This window comes from Mustelus asterias, chromosome 19 (assembly GCF_964213995.1).
Source record: "Mustelus asterias chromosome 19, sMusAst1.hap1.1, whole genome shotgun sequence".
NCBI lineage: Eukaryota > Metazoa > Chordata > Chondrichthyes > Carcharhiniformes > Triakidae > Mustelus > Mustelus asterias.
In genome coordinates, this window is record NC_135819.1 from 2,158,514 (window position 1) to 2,177,172 (window position 18,659).

At 42.7% G+C, this 18,659-nt stretch overlaps 1 protein-coding gene across 9 annotated transcripts in view; it reads right to left on the reverse strand.

Annotated features, from left to right (window-relative positions):
- LOC144507677 (bromodomain-containing protein 4-like) overlaps positions 1-15,891 on the reverse strand; it is a 171,027-nt gene extending 155,136 nt beyond the window's left edge. For 6 of the 9 annotated variants that reach the window (XM_078234854.1, XM_078234849.1, XM_078234848.1 and 3 more), the window contains exon 1: positions 14,595-14,990. In XM_078234854.1, the coding sequence (XP_078090980.1) occupies positions 14,595-14,641 (47 nt within the window). In that variant the 5' untranslated portion in view covers positions 14,642-14,990. Of the gene's footprint in view, positions 1-10,114; positions 10,171-14,594; positions 14,991-15,812 lie in introns of those variants that run through there. The other 3 variants (XM_078234852.1, XM_078234853.1, XM_078234851.1) reach the window with 3 other exon arrangements.
- Positions 15,892-18,659: the final 2,768 nt, after the last annotated feature.

Here is an 18,659-nt window from a genome sequence, read left to right on the forward strand (position 1 = left end):
GCGGATGAATGGAAAGTGGATAAGGGGATTTGCAAACAGGGTATTTGGACTCTATTTACTTCAATGTTAAGTGGCAGCACACTTTCATCAAATGACTTAAACACACATTTCTAGGCACTGTACATTTATAGTTAATTTTAATCGTTTGTAACATCCAAAATGGGTAGGTGGTTTGTTTCAATCTTGCATTTTGAAATTAAATTGACCACCTAATTTTTAAGGTATCTCTTTCTCCAAAAGATATTGTCATCTTGCATTTGAAGTAGGAAAAAAAAGAAAGCTCAAATCCTTGTTCAACTTGACAACTCTTTCAGAATGTGAATAGAAATATTAATGCAAATTAATAGTTTGAAGCCCACTTTGCCATTATACTCCTTCAAAAACACTATTCTGATCAGCATCGATTAAGTCTGACAGCATCTGCACTTTTAACCCTACTTAATGGGAATGGCCTCTAAAGTGCGGGAAAGTAATGAAAACATGTAATAAATTCACTCTCGGGGACACAATCCTTTCCAGAACATGCTAGCAGCTGCTGCAGCACAGTATCAGAGGATGAAGTAGGCAATGGAAATCAAAATTCCCCTTTCTAGCCCGTACAATTTACATATAATTCCCCAAATTTGTTAATGTGCTAAAAATTTGATCTTTTGCTATTAAAGAATGTAGCATTCACCCAAGTATTTTAAACAGTATCATTTATTGTGTCTCTTTATAGAAATCAGGAAATAAAAGTAAATTTCCTTCTCATTCAGGGGGGGGAGGGGGGGGAGGGGGGGGGAGAGAGAGAGGGGGAGAGAGAGAGAGAGAACGACGACTCTATTGGCTAAAGATAGAACAAAGATTGAGAACAAATGTACACCACTTTTTAATAAGTCGAAAACATTAAATGGCAATAATACATGTCGGATGCAACACCAGAAAGAGACAATTCAAGGTTATGGGATAAGTCATTGGTAATGTTAAATGTGAATATACCACAAAATACTGGACGTAGCAACAAGTTGTTCTCTCTTGTGGAAACGACAAGTTTCCCCCCCAAACCCAGTACATTTCATAAAATTGAATCACTAGAAACAAGTTTAGAGGGAACAGTTTATCAACACTTACTCCGTAGTTTTCTAAAACTGCCACCCACTGCATGAGTACTAAGCTTATAGGTAATTTCAAACCACGTGATTTTGGAGAGAGAATAAATCCAGAGGCCAGATGGGCTGTCAGTGAAGCAATAATCAAAGAACAGATGGGGTTTGACCATGGCAGCAATACAGTTAGAGGTGACTAACTGGTCCTTTTTCATTTCAATAATGTTTTTGTATTCATTACAAGTATGCTTAATTCATTTGCACATTTAGTGCAAGTTGTATTTGATCTGCCACCAAACCACTCTGTTAGGATAAAAAATTAGTACTCTATGGAAATTACTTATTCTTCAGAGACAACTACTTCCAGGATGGCAACTAGGCCAATTCATTATACAACACAGCACACTATCACCATAAATCTTGGCTTACAAGACTTAAAATTAAGACAACCAAAGATAAACACTACAGTTATTCCTGTCTCTGAGAAAAAGGAGGAATAGTCATGATCTCAAGACATCCCACAGCACTTCATATTCAATTAATTTTGTAGCATTGTAACTTTACCAAAAATGCAGCAACTGCCTTCTCAACAAGGTCCCACAATTAGCAAATAAACAGCCAGTTAATCTGCTTTGGTGTCAGTTGAGGGACAAATGTTGACCAAGGCCATGGGTAAAACTCCATGAAAAATGTCAAAGATTCTTTTATGCCCACCTGAATGAGCAGACAAATGTCTTAACGTCATCTGGAACTCTACACCTACAACATTGCAGTTCTCCTTCAGGACTGCATTCCACGTCTGTCTCAATTATGTGCTCAAGTCCCCGACAGGAACTTAAACTCAGCTTCCTGACTCTCAGGCAAGACCACTAGAGTAAAAAAGCCATTAGCTATATAGTTCCTCCAAGTTTACTCCGCCCTTGTAATAATAAGCTTGAGATATAGTCCCAGGTTTGATTTCCAGATGACATACATTACTGAGAGATCAACTAGTCAGGATTATTCATAGTTACTTATCAGTTGAAATTTTCCTGCACCTATATAAATAACTTCTTAGAGATGGGAGAAAACTGGGGAGAGGGGATGTCTGAGCTAGTGCAGAGCAAGACAATGCAAGTTAGTAATTATGGTACAGATTAGATAGAAATGACTGAAGTACAAAACAATGCAACATTAAAAATTAATCTACTGCTACAATTGCAAAAGAATTTCTAACTCTAATGGGATAGTCAAGTACAGGAGATTTTACCTACTAACATTTCACACTTGACATGCCTTCAAATTCATCTTTTCAAAAGGTCAGCACTTTAATGAATACAGTGCAACAAATGGATAATTTTAAACGATTGGTGTAATCATTCATTATTCCATCTTACTTTGGTATAGAAAAACAACTTATCCAAAACAAGTGTTTTGCTCAGCCTTTAAGCAGAGGCAAAACTAAACATCAAACAGTTAGAATTAAAAGTAAAGTTTATTATTAGTGTCATAAGTAGGCTTACATTAACACTGCAATGAAGTTACTGTGAAAATCCCATAGTTGCCACACTCCGGTGCCTGTTTGGGTACACGGAGGGAGAATTTAATATGGCCAATGCACCTAACCCGCACATCTTTGGACTGTGGGAGGAAACCCACGCAGACACAGGGAGAATGTGCAAACCCCACAGAGACAGTGACCCAAGCCGGGGAATTGAACCCAAGTTGCTGGCCCTGTGAGGCAGCAGTGCTCACCACTGTGCCGCCCCAAATCATGGAACTTGGCAGCTTCCCGTTGGGGAAGCTCGCTTGACAGGCAGGGATACTAACCTCTCCATTAACGAAGAAGTTGTAACTAAATTTTCAAAGCTGGTGCTTCAGTTGCTTCAAGATTAATGGGCACTGGAAAAGCATTGTACTATAGTTGGTACAAGTGCTATTCAATTGTTTTTTAATTACAGAAACACTATTTATTCCTAATATTTGAAAACTACACAAAGTGAGGGGCACGGTAAAAATTAGTACTTTCTATTCAGAGTGCTGAACCATGAGCATGGTCTTCCTACTTGTCAAACAAATTTCTTGCCTGGTGAATTTCAAATCTAATCCTCTCAGTCAATCCAAACCCCAGTGCAAGAGTAATCATATGCAACTACAACCACTATTATTTTTGATAGGAATCAGTAGGAAGAACTCCAACACCACATGTTTAACAAAAGTTGCTTGCTCAACAAGTGTTTTGCCAAGATTAGTGACTCCATATGAGCCAAGAACATACCAAACAAGCCTACCCACATTCAAACAAAGCAGCAACGGATGTGACCAATCCAAACAAGCACTTTCAAACAAGTATGGCTTTTCTTTTGAAGACGGGAATAGGTTTCCATTCTTTGGATATTGAAGAAAGTATTATGAACCTAACCACTCACTGGCATTCCTTCCACCTTAATGGGTCAATCACCAAGAAACAAGATCACATACCTCTGCTTTGAGGTCATCCTGACCACAGATCATAGCATAGGTGAGTAAATTGGCCCATGTTTATAGAAAACTACTGCATATGAAAATGTAAAATGTCCATCCCAAAACAGCAGTAGAAACATGCTAGCAATAAAAAAATGGAATTGAACTTCACTCAATAGAACAAAGCATAATTATACACAGACAGAATCTCAGACCACCAATTAAAAATCTCAGAATTTCAAGAACACAAGTGACTTGTTCAGACAACAAAGCAATCCCTCTGCTTACATGCCTCACCAATACATTGCTGAAACTTAAAATTAAAGTAGGCCATTATGATTCCCAGGACAATTCTCTACCCTCACTCCGATCAAACACATGTCAAACCACTAAGCCAACATTTTTAACTAGTGGCCATATACATTTGCACAGGAAACATTAACTTAAATCCAAATGCACAATGTCGATTTAAAATAGCCTGCAATTATATACCACCTTTAACAAAGAAAGCGATATCTCTGGGAAGCATCTTTAGAATCAGACAAAAATAATGCAGATGGGGGAAATATTTAGGTGGAGAGCAAAAGCTTGGTCAAAGTGAGGGCAGCATGGTGGCAATCACTGTTGCCTCTCAGCACCAGGGACCCAGGTTCGATTCCTGGTTTGGGTCAGTTTCCTCCGGGTGCTCCCGTTTCCTCCCACAGTCCAAAGACATGCTGGTTAGGTGCATTGGCCGTGCTAAATTCTCCCTCAGTGTGCCCGAACAGATGCCGGAATGTGGCACCTAGGAGATTTTCATAGTAATTTCATTGCAGTGTTAATGTAAACCTGCTTGTGATACTAATAAATAAATGAGAACAAAGGTTTCTGGGAATTTAACACGGGTCTGAAAGGCAAGAAAGGAGTAGGACTTTATAGAACTTGGTCCATGGATGGCAGGGAGGGGAGCAGAGCACTGGAGGTGTTGAGATGGGCACGGGTGGTGGGAGTGCAGGAAACAGGCCAGAAAGTAAACATAGGATGATAATGTTACATTTGCCCAGGTTGGTCAATGAGGATGAGGCAATGAGTGACTTGGCACAGGTTAGGATATTAGCACATCCAGTGTTGAGCTAATGTATATGGAGAAGGAAAACAGGCCAAAAAAGCACCAGATTAGTCAAACTGGAATGATAAAGGTGTGGATGATGGTTTAACTGACCAGATGGGCCCTTGAGAAAAAAACTGCCTCGCTTAATTCTGTTGAGTGCTTTATTTTCATTTGGTGTGACCGTCTCTCTTTCTAATGTTATGATATAGAAGAACAGTCAACATGGGAGTAGGTCAAATATAGCAAGCTACCCTTTGATTGTGCTCAGTGGGCAACTTGCAGAGCTTGGAAAACACAAAATGTCTGGAAATTATCAGTCAAGAAATCAAGTGCACTGGAAAGGGGCTAGAAGAATCTTGGATTATCTTAAATTGTGCTATGGCATTAATCATCTAGCCAACTGAGCTACCTTACAGTCTTATAAAGAACCCATCATTTTGAAGTATAACAAGTAATTTGCCATGATTCACAAAGGACATCACATTTACTTGATAGGAAGCACTTGTGAAACTATTATAAATACTATTAAACACATGATTTGTTCAAGATGTCTGGCTTAATAAATAATTTTGAAATTAACAGTAGCAAATACTCAAGTCTAGAAGTCTCCCTTGACATGTCAACATAAAAACAGACAAAAACTGAACACGTGGAAAAGTAATTCCCCATGGCATTGTGTACTCTGCCAAGAGTCAGACACTGTCCTCAACTGGCATGCTTATAGGCAGACTTACAGTAGAGGTGACTAGTTAGTGATCAGGAGCAAGAAGTTAGTCCAGTTATCCCTTCGTTAACTAAGTGATTGCAGTGCTCATACCATTGTGCTCTCCATCAATCGGCTATCTCAGTACAAATTGGGTGCAAAATGTTGGCACTGTGGCTCAGCTAAGTTGTGAAGTAACTGTAACTATATTGTAATTTTTTGAGTTCAGAGACATCAACATTACAGGCATCAAGTATTCCAATTTTGTTAGTTCTATATTTCATGAATGACCTGTACAGCCAGAAACAAAGTCATCTCAGAAATGCACTCTGGCTCTGAAGTGACATTCCAGAGATCTGTCTAGCTACAGCACTATTCTATTCCAGTTAACAATTGAAACTCTCCCATGCAGCATAAATTTTATTTTCCGCAAACCAGGTTAATGAATTGCACATGTATCTGTAAACAGGTTGGAAACTTATTGAATGCTGACAATTACACAGTTGAGTTCAGGACAAAAACATCCACATCGGCCTACATTTATCCATTTTCACTCAAATTGCTATTGGCAGCCCACTTTCCTAACTTCTACTTGTCAGTAAATTGTTGCATTTTATAGATTACTCGCATAACCACCCACATTCGCTGCTGACTCATTCATAAGCTTTTCGCCCTTGGTGAAAATTCTCCCTCCTACACCAGAATTGGTTATGACCAGATGACACATGCAGGAAAATTTGCATGAAGGAAGTAGTGCACAACAGATTCTGTTCACTCCTCCCCTTTGTTTCTATTTTATCAGACTCTGACCGATGCCAAAGTGCTGGAAAGACTCAGCAGGTCTGACAGCATCTGTAGAGAGAGAAACAGTTATCTGACTTGAAACGTTAACTCTTGTTCCTCTCTCCACAGATGCTGCCAGACCTGCTGTTTTCCAGCACCTTCTGGTTTTATTTCAGCTTTCCAGCATCAAGTATTTTAAAATAATAAAATCCCGGTTGCCTTTCACTTAAGATCGAGTTCCAACAAACGCAAATAATTTTGTATAGCCCTGACATTCAACTACTACAACCGTAATCTAATTTTGTCCCTATTCCTCTCGATTCGGATTCAGTTTGAGTGCTACGAAACCCAGTAGCTGGCAGCTATTCAACATCGTCAAATCCAAACAACACGGTAAGAGTATTCATCCAGTCAAAGTTAACCTAATAAATGTCACTGAATTGTTAAAAGTTCAAAGATTTTTTTTAAATGTCAGAAACACATCCAATAACAACCTTACTTGAAGTGCAAACTGACTGCATGACTAGCTGCACACACTCACAAGCAACCAATGTCACTGCAACAAAAACAGAAAATGCTGGAAAATCTGAGCACGTCTGACATCTGTGGCAAGGGAATACTTTTGAGTCTGGATGGCCCTTCATCAGAGCGAAAGAAAAAAAATAGAACAAATCCAGCACCATTCCACGCCTTCATCATTTCCATTTACATTCCATTCGTCTTTTTGTCTATGCCATTCCTATCGATTACAGCCACACACGCAAACAAGTATGGCTCTATTCTCTCCCCACAGATGCCGTCAGACCTGTTGAGATTTTCCAGCATTTTCTGTTTCAGACTCCAGCATTCGCAGTATTTTGTCTTTCACCAAGGTCACTCCACTGGCTTCCTTCCTTTACACAGTAAGAAGTCTCACAACACCAGGTTAAAGTAGCACCTAGAATCATAGAAACCCTACAGTGCAGAAAGAGGCCATTTGGCCCATCGAGTCTGCACCAACCACAATCCCACCCAGGCCCTCCCCCATATCCCTACATATTTACCCACTAATCCCTCTAACTTACACATCTCAGGACACTAAGGGACAATTTTTAGCATGGCCAATCAACCTAACCTGCACATCTTTGGATTGCGGGAAGAAACCGGAGTACCCGGAGGAAACCCACGCAGACACGAGGAGAATGTGCAAACTCCACACAGGCAGTGACCCAAGCCGGGAATCGAACCCAGGTCCTTGGAGCTGTGAAGCAGCAGTGCTAACCACTGTGCTACCGTGCCACCCAAAGACCTGTTGGACTTTAACCTGGTGTTGAGAGACTTCTTACTGTGTTTACCCCAGTCCAACGCTGGCATCTCCACATCATTCCTTCCTTTACTCCAGCTTTCTCCCATGGCAAGAAAAGTTGAATTCAGAAGCCTACTACAGGATAGACTAGTGTCAAAAGCATCCGCCAAAGAATGAAACAGATTATAAATTCTTCCTCTTAACCCACAATCCCCAAAAATCTGTTCCTAGAGGCTGCAACATTGGGATGACTTTCTAACCTTGTGCCCCTCCCTCCTGCTTCTCCCCACAACTATTCCAATTTTCATCTTTTACAAGTGGGAAACCAAAATATCAATCCAGAGAGAAATTCAAAAGATCTTAGGTCAGAGATAAATAACGAAACAGCAAACACTGAAGGGGTGCGTGCCCCTCAGCTAAAATACATTCACGCAGCATAATACTAAACTGCACACAAGATGAAATTCTTGTCAAATGCAAGTAATACAGAGACTACCAGATTGTAGCACTGCATAGCGCAAAAGAAAAATGGCATAAAATTGCAAATAGCTAAGACAAAAACCAATCCATTAGTCATTAATGGCTGACAACATCATAAAGACTTGGAAATGCGGCAAACTGGAGGAATGGTTCTTAACAGACCACAGAGGCTGTATTAACAATTCCCACAGACCAATGAAAGCAGCACATAATCAATTAGTCACCTAGACCAGACTGTAAACCCATCAACACAGACCAATCAACTGGAGGTGCAGGGGGGAAATATCAATTAACTGACATTGCTGACTGACTGGGTAGAGGGGGAGAAATATGTTTTAATACAAATACTCAACAGCAACCCAACCAGCTCCTCAGCTATTTCTGATCTCCCAATTCACTTTCCAAAAAACAACCTTCATCCACACCTTTTATTTTGACATCATTGAAGTTGTCCTTCATGATGCTGTCTATCATAGACAGGTCCCTTTTTTAGTTAAGTGCATCATCTCATACACACACACCTTTTTCCCCTTTGGGGAATAATAGGGAAATGCTGGAAAGATTCACGAACTGATCAATAAATTAAACTGCAGGATGAACACTCCTTCCTTGGCCAACTAATACTGCTGTTGGACTTGGAAGCTGGAGCTTCTGGTGGAGAGGTAGGGACGCTACCATCGTGCCACAAGACCTCCTACAGGTCACGGTGTCATTCAAGAAAGTTAAATGGACGGGCAGCCAAAAAACTGGATACTGATGCTACAGAGGGGCGGCATGGTGGCACAGTGGTTAGCACTGCTGTCTCACAGCTCCAGAGACCTGGGTTCAATTCCAAGCTTGGGTCGCCGTCTGTGTGGAGTTTGCATGTTCTCCCTGTGTTTCTTCCAGGTGCTCTAGTTCCCCCCCCCCCCCAACCACAGTCCAAAGATGTGCAGGGTGGGTGCAGTGGCTATGCTAAAACTGCCCCTTAGTGTCCCAGGATGCGTAGGTTAGAGGGATTAGCAGGGTGAATATGTGGGGTTAATGGGATAGGGTCTAAGTGGGATTGTTGTCGGTGCAGACTCGATGGGCCGAATGGCCTTCTTCTGCACTGTAGGGTTTCTATGGTTCCAGGCGTAATTCACAGACTCCAGTAGAATCTGTGACAATCCTCACTGAAATGCTTTCTTGCTGCATCCCTGTGTAGTTTCCCCTCATTCAAACAAAATACCGCAGATGCTGGAAACCTGAGGTCAAAATAGCAGATGCTGGGACCACTCCACATCCATGGAAAGAGAAACAGATTCACTTTTCAGGCTGATGACCTTGATCGGTTTCAACGCGAGGTCAACCTGTAAAGTTGACTGCATCTCTCTCCACAAGATATGCTGCCAGTCCTGCTGAGCTTTTCAAACATCTTCTGTTTTTAAAATGGTTCCTCTCACCTTGGTAAAACACATGTTCCGCTGAAAAAGCAACAACTTGCATGGCATGCAAAAACCAAATATGTGGGTTGAGGGAAATTACCCACAAACCAATGCAAATCACCTCAAAATTACTCCGGTAAATAACTTAAAACCCCAACAGTTTAAATTACTCTTCAGACAAGAACACAAGTTTGATGTGTTTTACCAACGCAGGTGTGAAAATGTCATTCAATCACCAACACATTTCAATGAAATCCTATTTCAAACACAAATAGCTGAATGAAGAATTTACACATCTACCACTACACTCCCCTAATATCTTAGTAATATTGACCAATAGAAATTAAAAACATTTGAGTACATACATGCAACACTGAGTCTGTGTTTACCAAATACACCAGCTCTCTTGGTTTAGCATAATGCAAGTTGCTAAATCGTAAGCAAAGTTTGTGTTGACTCATGTTCAATTAGCTAGTCCCAGCCTGGGTAAAAGGTCCTGTCGTATACTTCAGCATTTCCAAGGTGGAAAAGCAAAATAAAATCCACCAATATTACCCACTGTCTACTTCTGTCCAACACCAACTGATGGAAATGCATATGGGCAGGCATGACAGGTTTGAGCCTGCTCCATGATGAATTATCATTACCAGTAGCTTGAACTTATGTAGCACCTTCAAACAGTAAAACATCCCCAGACGTTCTATATTTCTTGTAGGGATATGAAAACAAGGATAAGAATTTTAAAACTGAGGCTCTGAACCATTAACAAATATAGACTCATAAGCAGACAGTGACGTGTGAACGGAGCTTGAGTCACAAGCAGATGTTGGATGAACTTACTGTGTTGAAGGGTGGAAGATGGGAGGCCATCCAGGAGTGCATTGTAATAGTCCAATCTAGAGATGACAAAGGCATGGATGAGTATTTATAGATGATCTGGGGCATGGGGCAGAGATGGGTAATGTTGCAGAAGGGGAAATAGGTACTCTCTGATGTGGTGGTGCTTGAAAGGTCACCTCACAGTAAAATAAAACACAAAGGTTGTGGAACAGTCTGGTTCAGCCTCAGACAGTTGGCAGGGAGAGGAATGGAGTAGCTGGCAACACATTCTCAGTGATATCACATTGTCGACAAGAAACGGAAGAAGTGTGGCACCATCCACGAAACTGTACCATATTTAAATGCCAATGCCTCAGGAGGGAAGAAAAACATCCCAGATAAAGTATAACGTAATGTCACATTTGCAAGAGAATCAATTCATTGTATTTTACTTAAAAAGAGCTCAAATTGGCAGGTTTCCCATCAGATTGTGAACAGACACTTCCCTTCCTCCCATTCCCCAAGCTACTCAATTTCCATGCAAGAAATCTTTACCCTGGGGACTTTCTGGTTTAAATCAGGTGTTAACATTTATTTCCCTTGCAGAATCATCAGACAAGCACGAGGAAAGTGCTTCAAATTGACTTTTTTTAAAAACACATATATACACATTCAGTTTTCTTTGTCCCTTGCCTTGATGGACCTATATCTTTGCAAGAGATCGCATTGCAAACAAAGTACAAAAAATTGGTAACTACAACAAAAATCATACCACCCAAATCCCAACTAAATTTCCCCCTCCCCCAGATACTTTTAGCATCCCATTACTAAATTGAAATGAGGTGAACTAAAGGTGTTGCTGTCAGTCTTCATAAATTAAATTTAACAACGTTAGAAAGGAATTGATTTCTCCTTATAACAATTACATCTTTTGAACTTAGAGTGCTATCCTCTTGCACAGGAATAATCCATACAAACTAACACAAATAACAAATGTGTTAGTTTACATGCATCATGGAATTCCAAATGAAAACAACACACACAGATACTAAAATCAAAGATTTCTGGTGTTATGTTATAAAAAGTACTTTTCCTCAAGGCAGATCCGAATAACTAGGTACCAGAAATACAAGACAGATCAACAAGGGAAAGGTACATGTATGTCAGTATATAAAACTCAACTTGAGCCAACTGGTGTCAACAAGAACAGGGGATGTAAATCAAAGGACACAGGAGACTCCTAATACACATCTAAAACAGATACCAGTCATATTTTGATTTATAATGCTCCTGTGAAGCATCGAGGCGTATTATATTAAGTTATTGTTTCCTGGACAAACTCCTAGTTACCTCCAAAAAACTATATCAAAAGTAACCGAGGTACAATATATCAATATGATATAATACAATATTTCAGTCAACTGTGAATTGGATGGAAGTTATAATTTAAAGAAAAATGACTTTATACACTCTGGGTGTGTGTGTAATTGCTTAACCAGTCTGCACTTCAGGCAGACAATAATTCCTGTAACAAAAACAGAAAATCCGCAGATCTGACAGCATCTGTGGAGAAAGGACAGACTCGAAACATTAACTGTTCTTTCTCCACAGATGCTGTCAGACCTGAATTTTCCAGTATTTTCTGTTTTTGTTTCAGATTTCAGCATCTGCAGTAATTTGCTTTTATCTTAGTGAATAATTCTTGTAATTTGAATCAAAATTTACTGAGTTAAATATCAATTTACCAACCTACTTTACTATCATCGTCTTCTTTTTCAATAAATAGCCCCCCCCCCCTTATTTTGCAGTGAAAAACATCTGGCACTGGCTTAAAAGAGCCAAGAGACCCACAACTTAATTGGCATACATCAATAAGCACTCATGTTCTGCAGATATAGATTATACACACAGACCAAAAAAAACACAGGACAGATTCAGCATCTCACTTTTTAGTTTTGTTATAATTGGACCCTGAAACCACAGCAGCCAAGATTTTCTGAGCATCACATATCACCTAATGCATAATACACAAATTTAAAAATATTTATTCCCTCAAACCAATTGCAAAATTATACAGAACAACTTTTGCAATAGAAATTCAAACTGTGCAAGCCACTTAAAATTACAATTACCAAATGTAAAAGATACTCCATTTGTGACAGGCAAACTGCACCAAAGACACAGAATAAAGACAGGCCCATAACCAAGTGAAATTATTGTTTTAAAAACCCGCAATTCTGTCATCACCACATGTCTCCCTACAGATATATTACAATACATGCCACCACCTACAAACATTACTGAATTTTCTTAGGCTTGTGAAAAATATGAAAGTTCAACATTATATAGAATAAAATTTGGATAAAAGGAATAATTGAGCATACCTATTAATTATATTGCTTGCGCATTTAAACTTGAGTTTGGTTATAATTTAATTATTGCATCAAATACCAAAGAGGTATTATAACCATATTCCCAATGATAAATGGATATTGATAATTCATATAGTTAATTAAACAATTGTTTTCCAAAGACATATTACCTTGATGCATCAAACATGAAAAGACAATGTTAGGCCTTTGACTACATGAAAATATCCTTTTATTATATTCACTGGTGAGGTAAATGCAATGTTGAGGAACAGCAATTTAGTCAGTGCAAAGATTCAACCACAAGCTTATCGCAATACAAACTTGAAGTGCATTTGGTGACGACTTATTCTGGAGACAAACGTCAATAAAATAACGTTATCTTAACCCTAATTTGCAATATTACATAATCAATCATCAAACTAAAAGTAATATGCTGAAGGTTGATATGGAATCAGAGTCCAAATCTCTTACGATACCAGAGTGTGAATGCATGTTGTCCTTATGAATCCCAGAAGGCATTTGATTAGGATTGTACAAGAGATTAACAGCAAAAATGAAAGCATAGGAAATGGAGGTAACAGTGTGACAAGAGTTGCTAATTAGGTGGGAGGTAGAACAGAGAGAGACAAGGGATTGAGAGCTTTCTGACCGACAGAAGGTGACAAGAGATGTCCCCCGGGATCTGTAGTAGCACCTCAGCTTTTCACTGTGTACATTAATGACAGATGACAGTTTTACATATCAGTTTACGGATGAGACAGAGTGCAGATGGGAGTTGGAAGTAAGAATGGGATAATGACAAACTCTGCAAGTGAGCAAAACCATGGCAGATAAAGTTCAATGCAAGCGATGTGCAAAGTCACCAACTTTAGACCAATGTGAATAAATCATAATTTCTAATGGTGAGAACTATAGAAAAGTAACGGAATTTAGCTGTGCTTGTACATAAATCAAAGCACGAGTGTGAAATGTATTCAATAGGAGTAACATGATATTGGCCTTTATCTCGAGGGTATTGAAATACAAAAGTGAAAAGGTACTGATGTTTCTGATGTGCAAAGCCTCAGCCAGATCTAAAATTGATAGGAAAGAGTTACAGAAGAACAAAGCAAATGTGAATCAAGATATAGCTCAGGCATGATTCAACAGAAAGTCAAACAGAATTGACGGCCTAAATGGCCTACTTCTGTTCCCATGGTTGCACCATCAGCCGCATTCCTGTTGACTGTCAGGTTCTGGAGTGACTATACATAATACGGAGGACGGCCTGCAACTGCACAATTTAGCTTTACGGCGAGAGAAAAAAAGGTTTCCACTGCGGTAGCTTACGCCTATCTTTAAAAAAAAATCGAGATAAAGCCCATAAACTTCGCACTTCCGCACATGCACTTTTACTTGTCGAAATAGCCGGCACCCGAACTATTATTTAAGTACACAAATCATAGGAACCTCTCCACGGCCTTGGACAACTCCAAGCAGCATTCCATGAAAACGAAACGTCCGAATACTGAATGAATATTTGATTTGGGCTACACTTGATGCGTGGCTTTAAGCTGCGAATTCAGCCTTTACCCTAAGTACACAAGTGACCTTTACGGATACATTTCCATCTCAACTCAATCAAACCACCATCATCTCCGGCCCCCTTTAAATCGCTCAATAACCTCTCTGAGGCAACTCAGCGCAAAAACTCAGCTTGCACCTTCGACTATTTGGGGACGGGGAGCGTTTTCAGCCCTGCAGCACACAAGAGCCCAGGCACTTAGCCAAGGCCTGGAAGGGAGGGGGCACAGCGGCTCCCCGCGCCGCCCTGATGCCTTTAGGAAATAACCCACACTCGCCCAATCCGGCATTTTGAAGCGGGCGGGCTCGCTCCGATTTCATCACAGCGCGTACAAAAGTGGCGCCCCAGCTCCCAGGCTCCGGGCCCTGCCGCACGCACAAAATGGCGTCAGGAAGCCGTTTCCCGCTCAGGCGCCGACAACAATAAAAAGCCGATGCCCACCCAGCTCCCTTGCTCGATCGCCGGCCTCTGCCTCCACCCCGCCCCTCCTCACCACCCATCAGCTTCCCGGCCTTGCGGCCTGGCCTCAATCCGCACCACCCCCATCACCAAATCAAACACTCACCGTGTGGTTGGGCCTGCCGGGGCCGAGGATCCGCTCTCGCGCTCCATCGTGCCACCCTCCCCCCGGCTTACGAGTCCACCCTTGGTGTCGAAGAGGGCAACCGGCTCGCCGGCGCCTTTGGGGAAGGGGAATGTGTGTGTGTATATCTATCCCCTTCTCCCCACCCCCCCCCCCCAACACACACACACACCTCCCCCTATCCAAGCGCCTCTACCCCCCTCGCCAACTTCTCTCCCGATATTTTTTCCCACCCTCTCTCCGCTTTTTCTTTTTTTTAAATTAAAACCCCGACACACCGAGCCACTCCGCTGAAAGGAAGTCTCCGCTCGGCGAACGGCAATCCCCCCCCTCCCCCCTCAACATCGTCGACAGCATTATATACCGCCCGCCATCTTGGAGGCACCCATTGGCCGGGGACTGCCCCACGTGTGCCGCGGCGCCCGTCCCCATTGGCGGAAGGCCGCCACGTGACGCCCAGGAGGCGCCCCCATTGGCCACCACCCACCCTGTGAGTCATAGCTGGGGGGGAGCACCCCCCTCTCTCTCCCTCGCACATATTTTTCGGTGGCGTCGCTGAAGGTGAGAGCGTTTGAGGGAAAAAAAACGCAACCGACGGTTTTAACAACAAAAGGCTTTGGGTGAGGGCCTCAGGCCTTTCGTTGGGAGGGGGTGGGAAGTGGCGGCGGCTAACGTTTACGACGCGCGCCCCCCACCCCCACAAACATGTCGGGGAGGGGGGGGCGGATTGGCGGGGAGTTGGTCACGTGCCGCCGGCCTGGCTCTCTCATTGGTCGAACAACGTCACGTGAGGAGGCCGACCGCCGCAAATGTTCAGCCCCCCCGCCCCATTTTCCTCCCCTCCCCCATCAACATCCAAACCCACACACCAGGGCCTGGATCCAGAGAATGCTGCCTGCCTACCCACCCCGGCAGCTCAAGTACAAAGCCAACATATCTTTATGCTTCTCAGGACGGGCCTAAGGGCCCCCTCTAACTGAGGCCGTTTGCACACAACTCGTCTATCTCTGTGTTTCTGACTCTCTCCCCACCACCCCCCCCCATCAATTTGCACCGAGGTTTGACCCCCCATTTTGTTTCACTCTCCAGTGAAGCCGAGCGGCCACACTTGTTTGGCTGTTGACGCTGCGTTCGCTCTCGACCGCATTCCCCGCTCTGGTTTGTTTGTTTTGTGTTTGTTAAAAGGGGATTTTTTTTTACCTTGTGTTTGTGCGCGCGCGGCGTCCCGATCCCACACAGCCTTTTCGGCCTCTGGGTGACGTCAGACGCACCGTGCGTAATCGCCCGTCAATCAAAGCTCCCTGGACACGCCCCTTCCCTCTTAATCCTTCCTAACCCCTCTGTGCCCGCGCCTCAACCCCACAGACATGGTATGCGCCTTAACCTCTCTGACGCAAGGTGAATAGTTTAAACGCTTAAAGTTTATTTCTTAGTGTCACGAGTAGGCTTACAGTAACACTGCAATGAGGTTACCATGAAATTCCCCTAGTCGCCGTATCTCCAGTCAACTTTTTTATTTATTTGTTAGTGTCACGAGTAGGCTTACGTTAACACTGCAATGAAGTTACTGTGAAAATTCCCTAGTCGCTGCACTCCAGCGCCTGTTTGGGTACCCTGAGGGAGAATTTAGCACGGCCAGTGCACCTAACCAGAACATCTTTCGGACTGTGGGAGGAAACCAGAGCACCCCGAGGAAACCCACACAGACATGGGGAGAACATGCAGACTCCGCACAGACAGCTACCCAAGCCAGGAATCGAACCCAGGTCCCTGGCGCTGTGAGGCAGCAGCGCTAGCCACCGTGCCGCCCTAATAAAGACATGCGATCAAAGGACCGTCCTCTTTGCCTACACCTTAACCCCTTTGAAGCAAGGTATATAAAAACAGGCCTGCGATCGAAGCATCTTACATTTTGAAGTGTAACTGTTGAAATGTCGTAGCCAATGCACAAAGAACGGTACAGCACAGAAACAGGCCCTTCGGCCCACCGAGTCTGCCAACGCAGATGCCTCTCTCATCTAGTATTTTCTTGCCTCTTCATGGTCCATATCACTCTATTCCCTCCATGTTCATGTTCTATCCAGATGCCTCTTGAATGTTGTTATAGAATCTGCTTCCACCACCTCTTCTGGCAGTACGTTCCAGGCATTCACCACCCTCTGTGTGAAAACCTGTCCCTTACATCTCTTTTAAACTTCCCCCTCTCACTCTCAACCTATGCCCCTGAGTAATTTACCCTGGGGAAAAGACTGACTATCCACGCTATCCAAACCTGTCATAATCTTATAAACCTCCAGGTCCCCCCCTCATCCTCCGACACTCCAATGAAAACAATCGCAGTTTGTTCAACCTTTCTTCATAGTCCATATCCTCCAAACCAGGCAACATCCTGGTAAATCTCTTCTGCGCCCTTTCCAATGCATCAACATCCTTCCGGTAGTGTGGTGACCAGAATTGTATACAATACTCCAAATGCGGCCTAACCAAAGTCTTATACAGTTGCAACATGATTTTCTAATTCCAATACTCAACACCCTGACCGATGAAGGCCAGCATGCCATTGGTCTTCTTGACCACCTTGTCTATCTGAGTTGCCACCTTCCGGGAACTGTGGATCTGCGCGCCTAGATCCCTCTGTATGCTAATATTTCTAAGGGCTCTACTATTTACTGTATACTTTTCTTCTGCAGTAGACCTTCCAAGTCACATCACCTCGCATTTGTCCGGGTTAAATTCCATCTGCCATCTTTTGGCCCAGGTCTCCAGCCGATTTATATCCTGCTGTTTCCTCTGACAATCCTCCTCATATCCAATACTCCCCCAATTTTTGTATCATCTGCAAATTTACTAATCAGACTACCTACATTTTCCTCTAAATCATTTATATATATATTACAAGCAACAGCACTGATCCTTGTGGAACTCCGCTTGTCACAGACCTCCAGTTAGAAAAGTACCCTTCCACTGCTACTCTCTGCTTTTTATGCCCAAGCTAGCTTTGTATCCATCTTACCAGCTCACCTCGGATCCCTTCCACTGCTACTCTCTGCTTTTTATGCCCAAGCTAGCTTTGTATCTATCTTACCAGCTCACCTCGGATCCCATATGACTTCACCTTCTATATCAGCCTGCCATGAGGAGCCTTATCAAAGCATTACTAAAGTCCATGCATACAATATCCATTGCCCTATCCTGGTCAATTTTTCTTGTCACTTCCTCAAAGAACTCAATCACGTTTGTGAGACCTCCCCTTCACAAAACCATGCTGCCTATCGTTAATAAGCCAATTCTCTTCCAGATGTGAGTACATCCTATCCCTAAGAATCTTCTCCAATAATTTCCCCACCACTGATGTAAGGCTCACAGGCCTATCATTTCCAGGATTGTCTCTTCTGCCCTTCTTAAACAATGTTAGCTACTCTCCAATCCTCTGGTAGCTTGCATCAGCAATTTCTTCCCTCACTTCTCAGTATTCTGGGATAGACCATATCTGGCCCTGGGGATTTGTCCACCTTAATGTTTTTCAAAACCTCCAATACAAAGAACAAAGAAAATTACAGCACAGGAACAGGCCCTTCGGCCCTCCGACCATGCTGTCCGACTTAACTAAAACCCCCTACCCTTCCGGGGACCATATCCCTCTATTCCCATCCTATTCATGTACTTGTCAAGACGCCCCTTAAAAGTCACTACCGTATCCGCTTCCATTACCTCCCCCGGCAACGAGTTCCAGGCACCCACTACTCTGTGTAAAAAATCTGCCTCGTGCATCTCCTTTAAACCTTGCCCCTCACACCTTAAACCTATGCCCCCGAGTAATTGACTCTTCCACCCTGGGAAAAAGCTTCTGACTATCCACTCTGTCTATGCCTCTCATAATCTTGTAGACTTCTATCAGGTCTCCCCTCAACCTCCGTCGCTCCAGTGAGAACAAACCAAGTTTCTCCAACCTCTCCTCATAGCTAATGCCTTCCATACCAGGCAACATCCTGGTAAATCTTTTCTGTACCCTCTCCAAAGCCTCCACATCCTTCTGGTAGTGTGGCG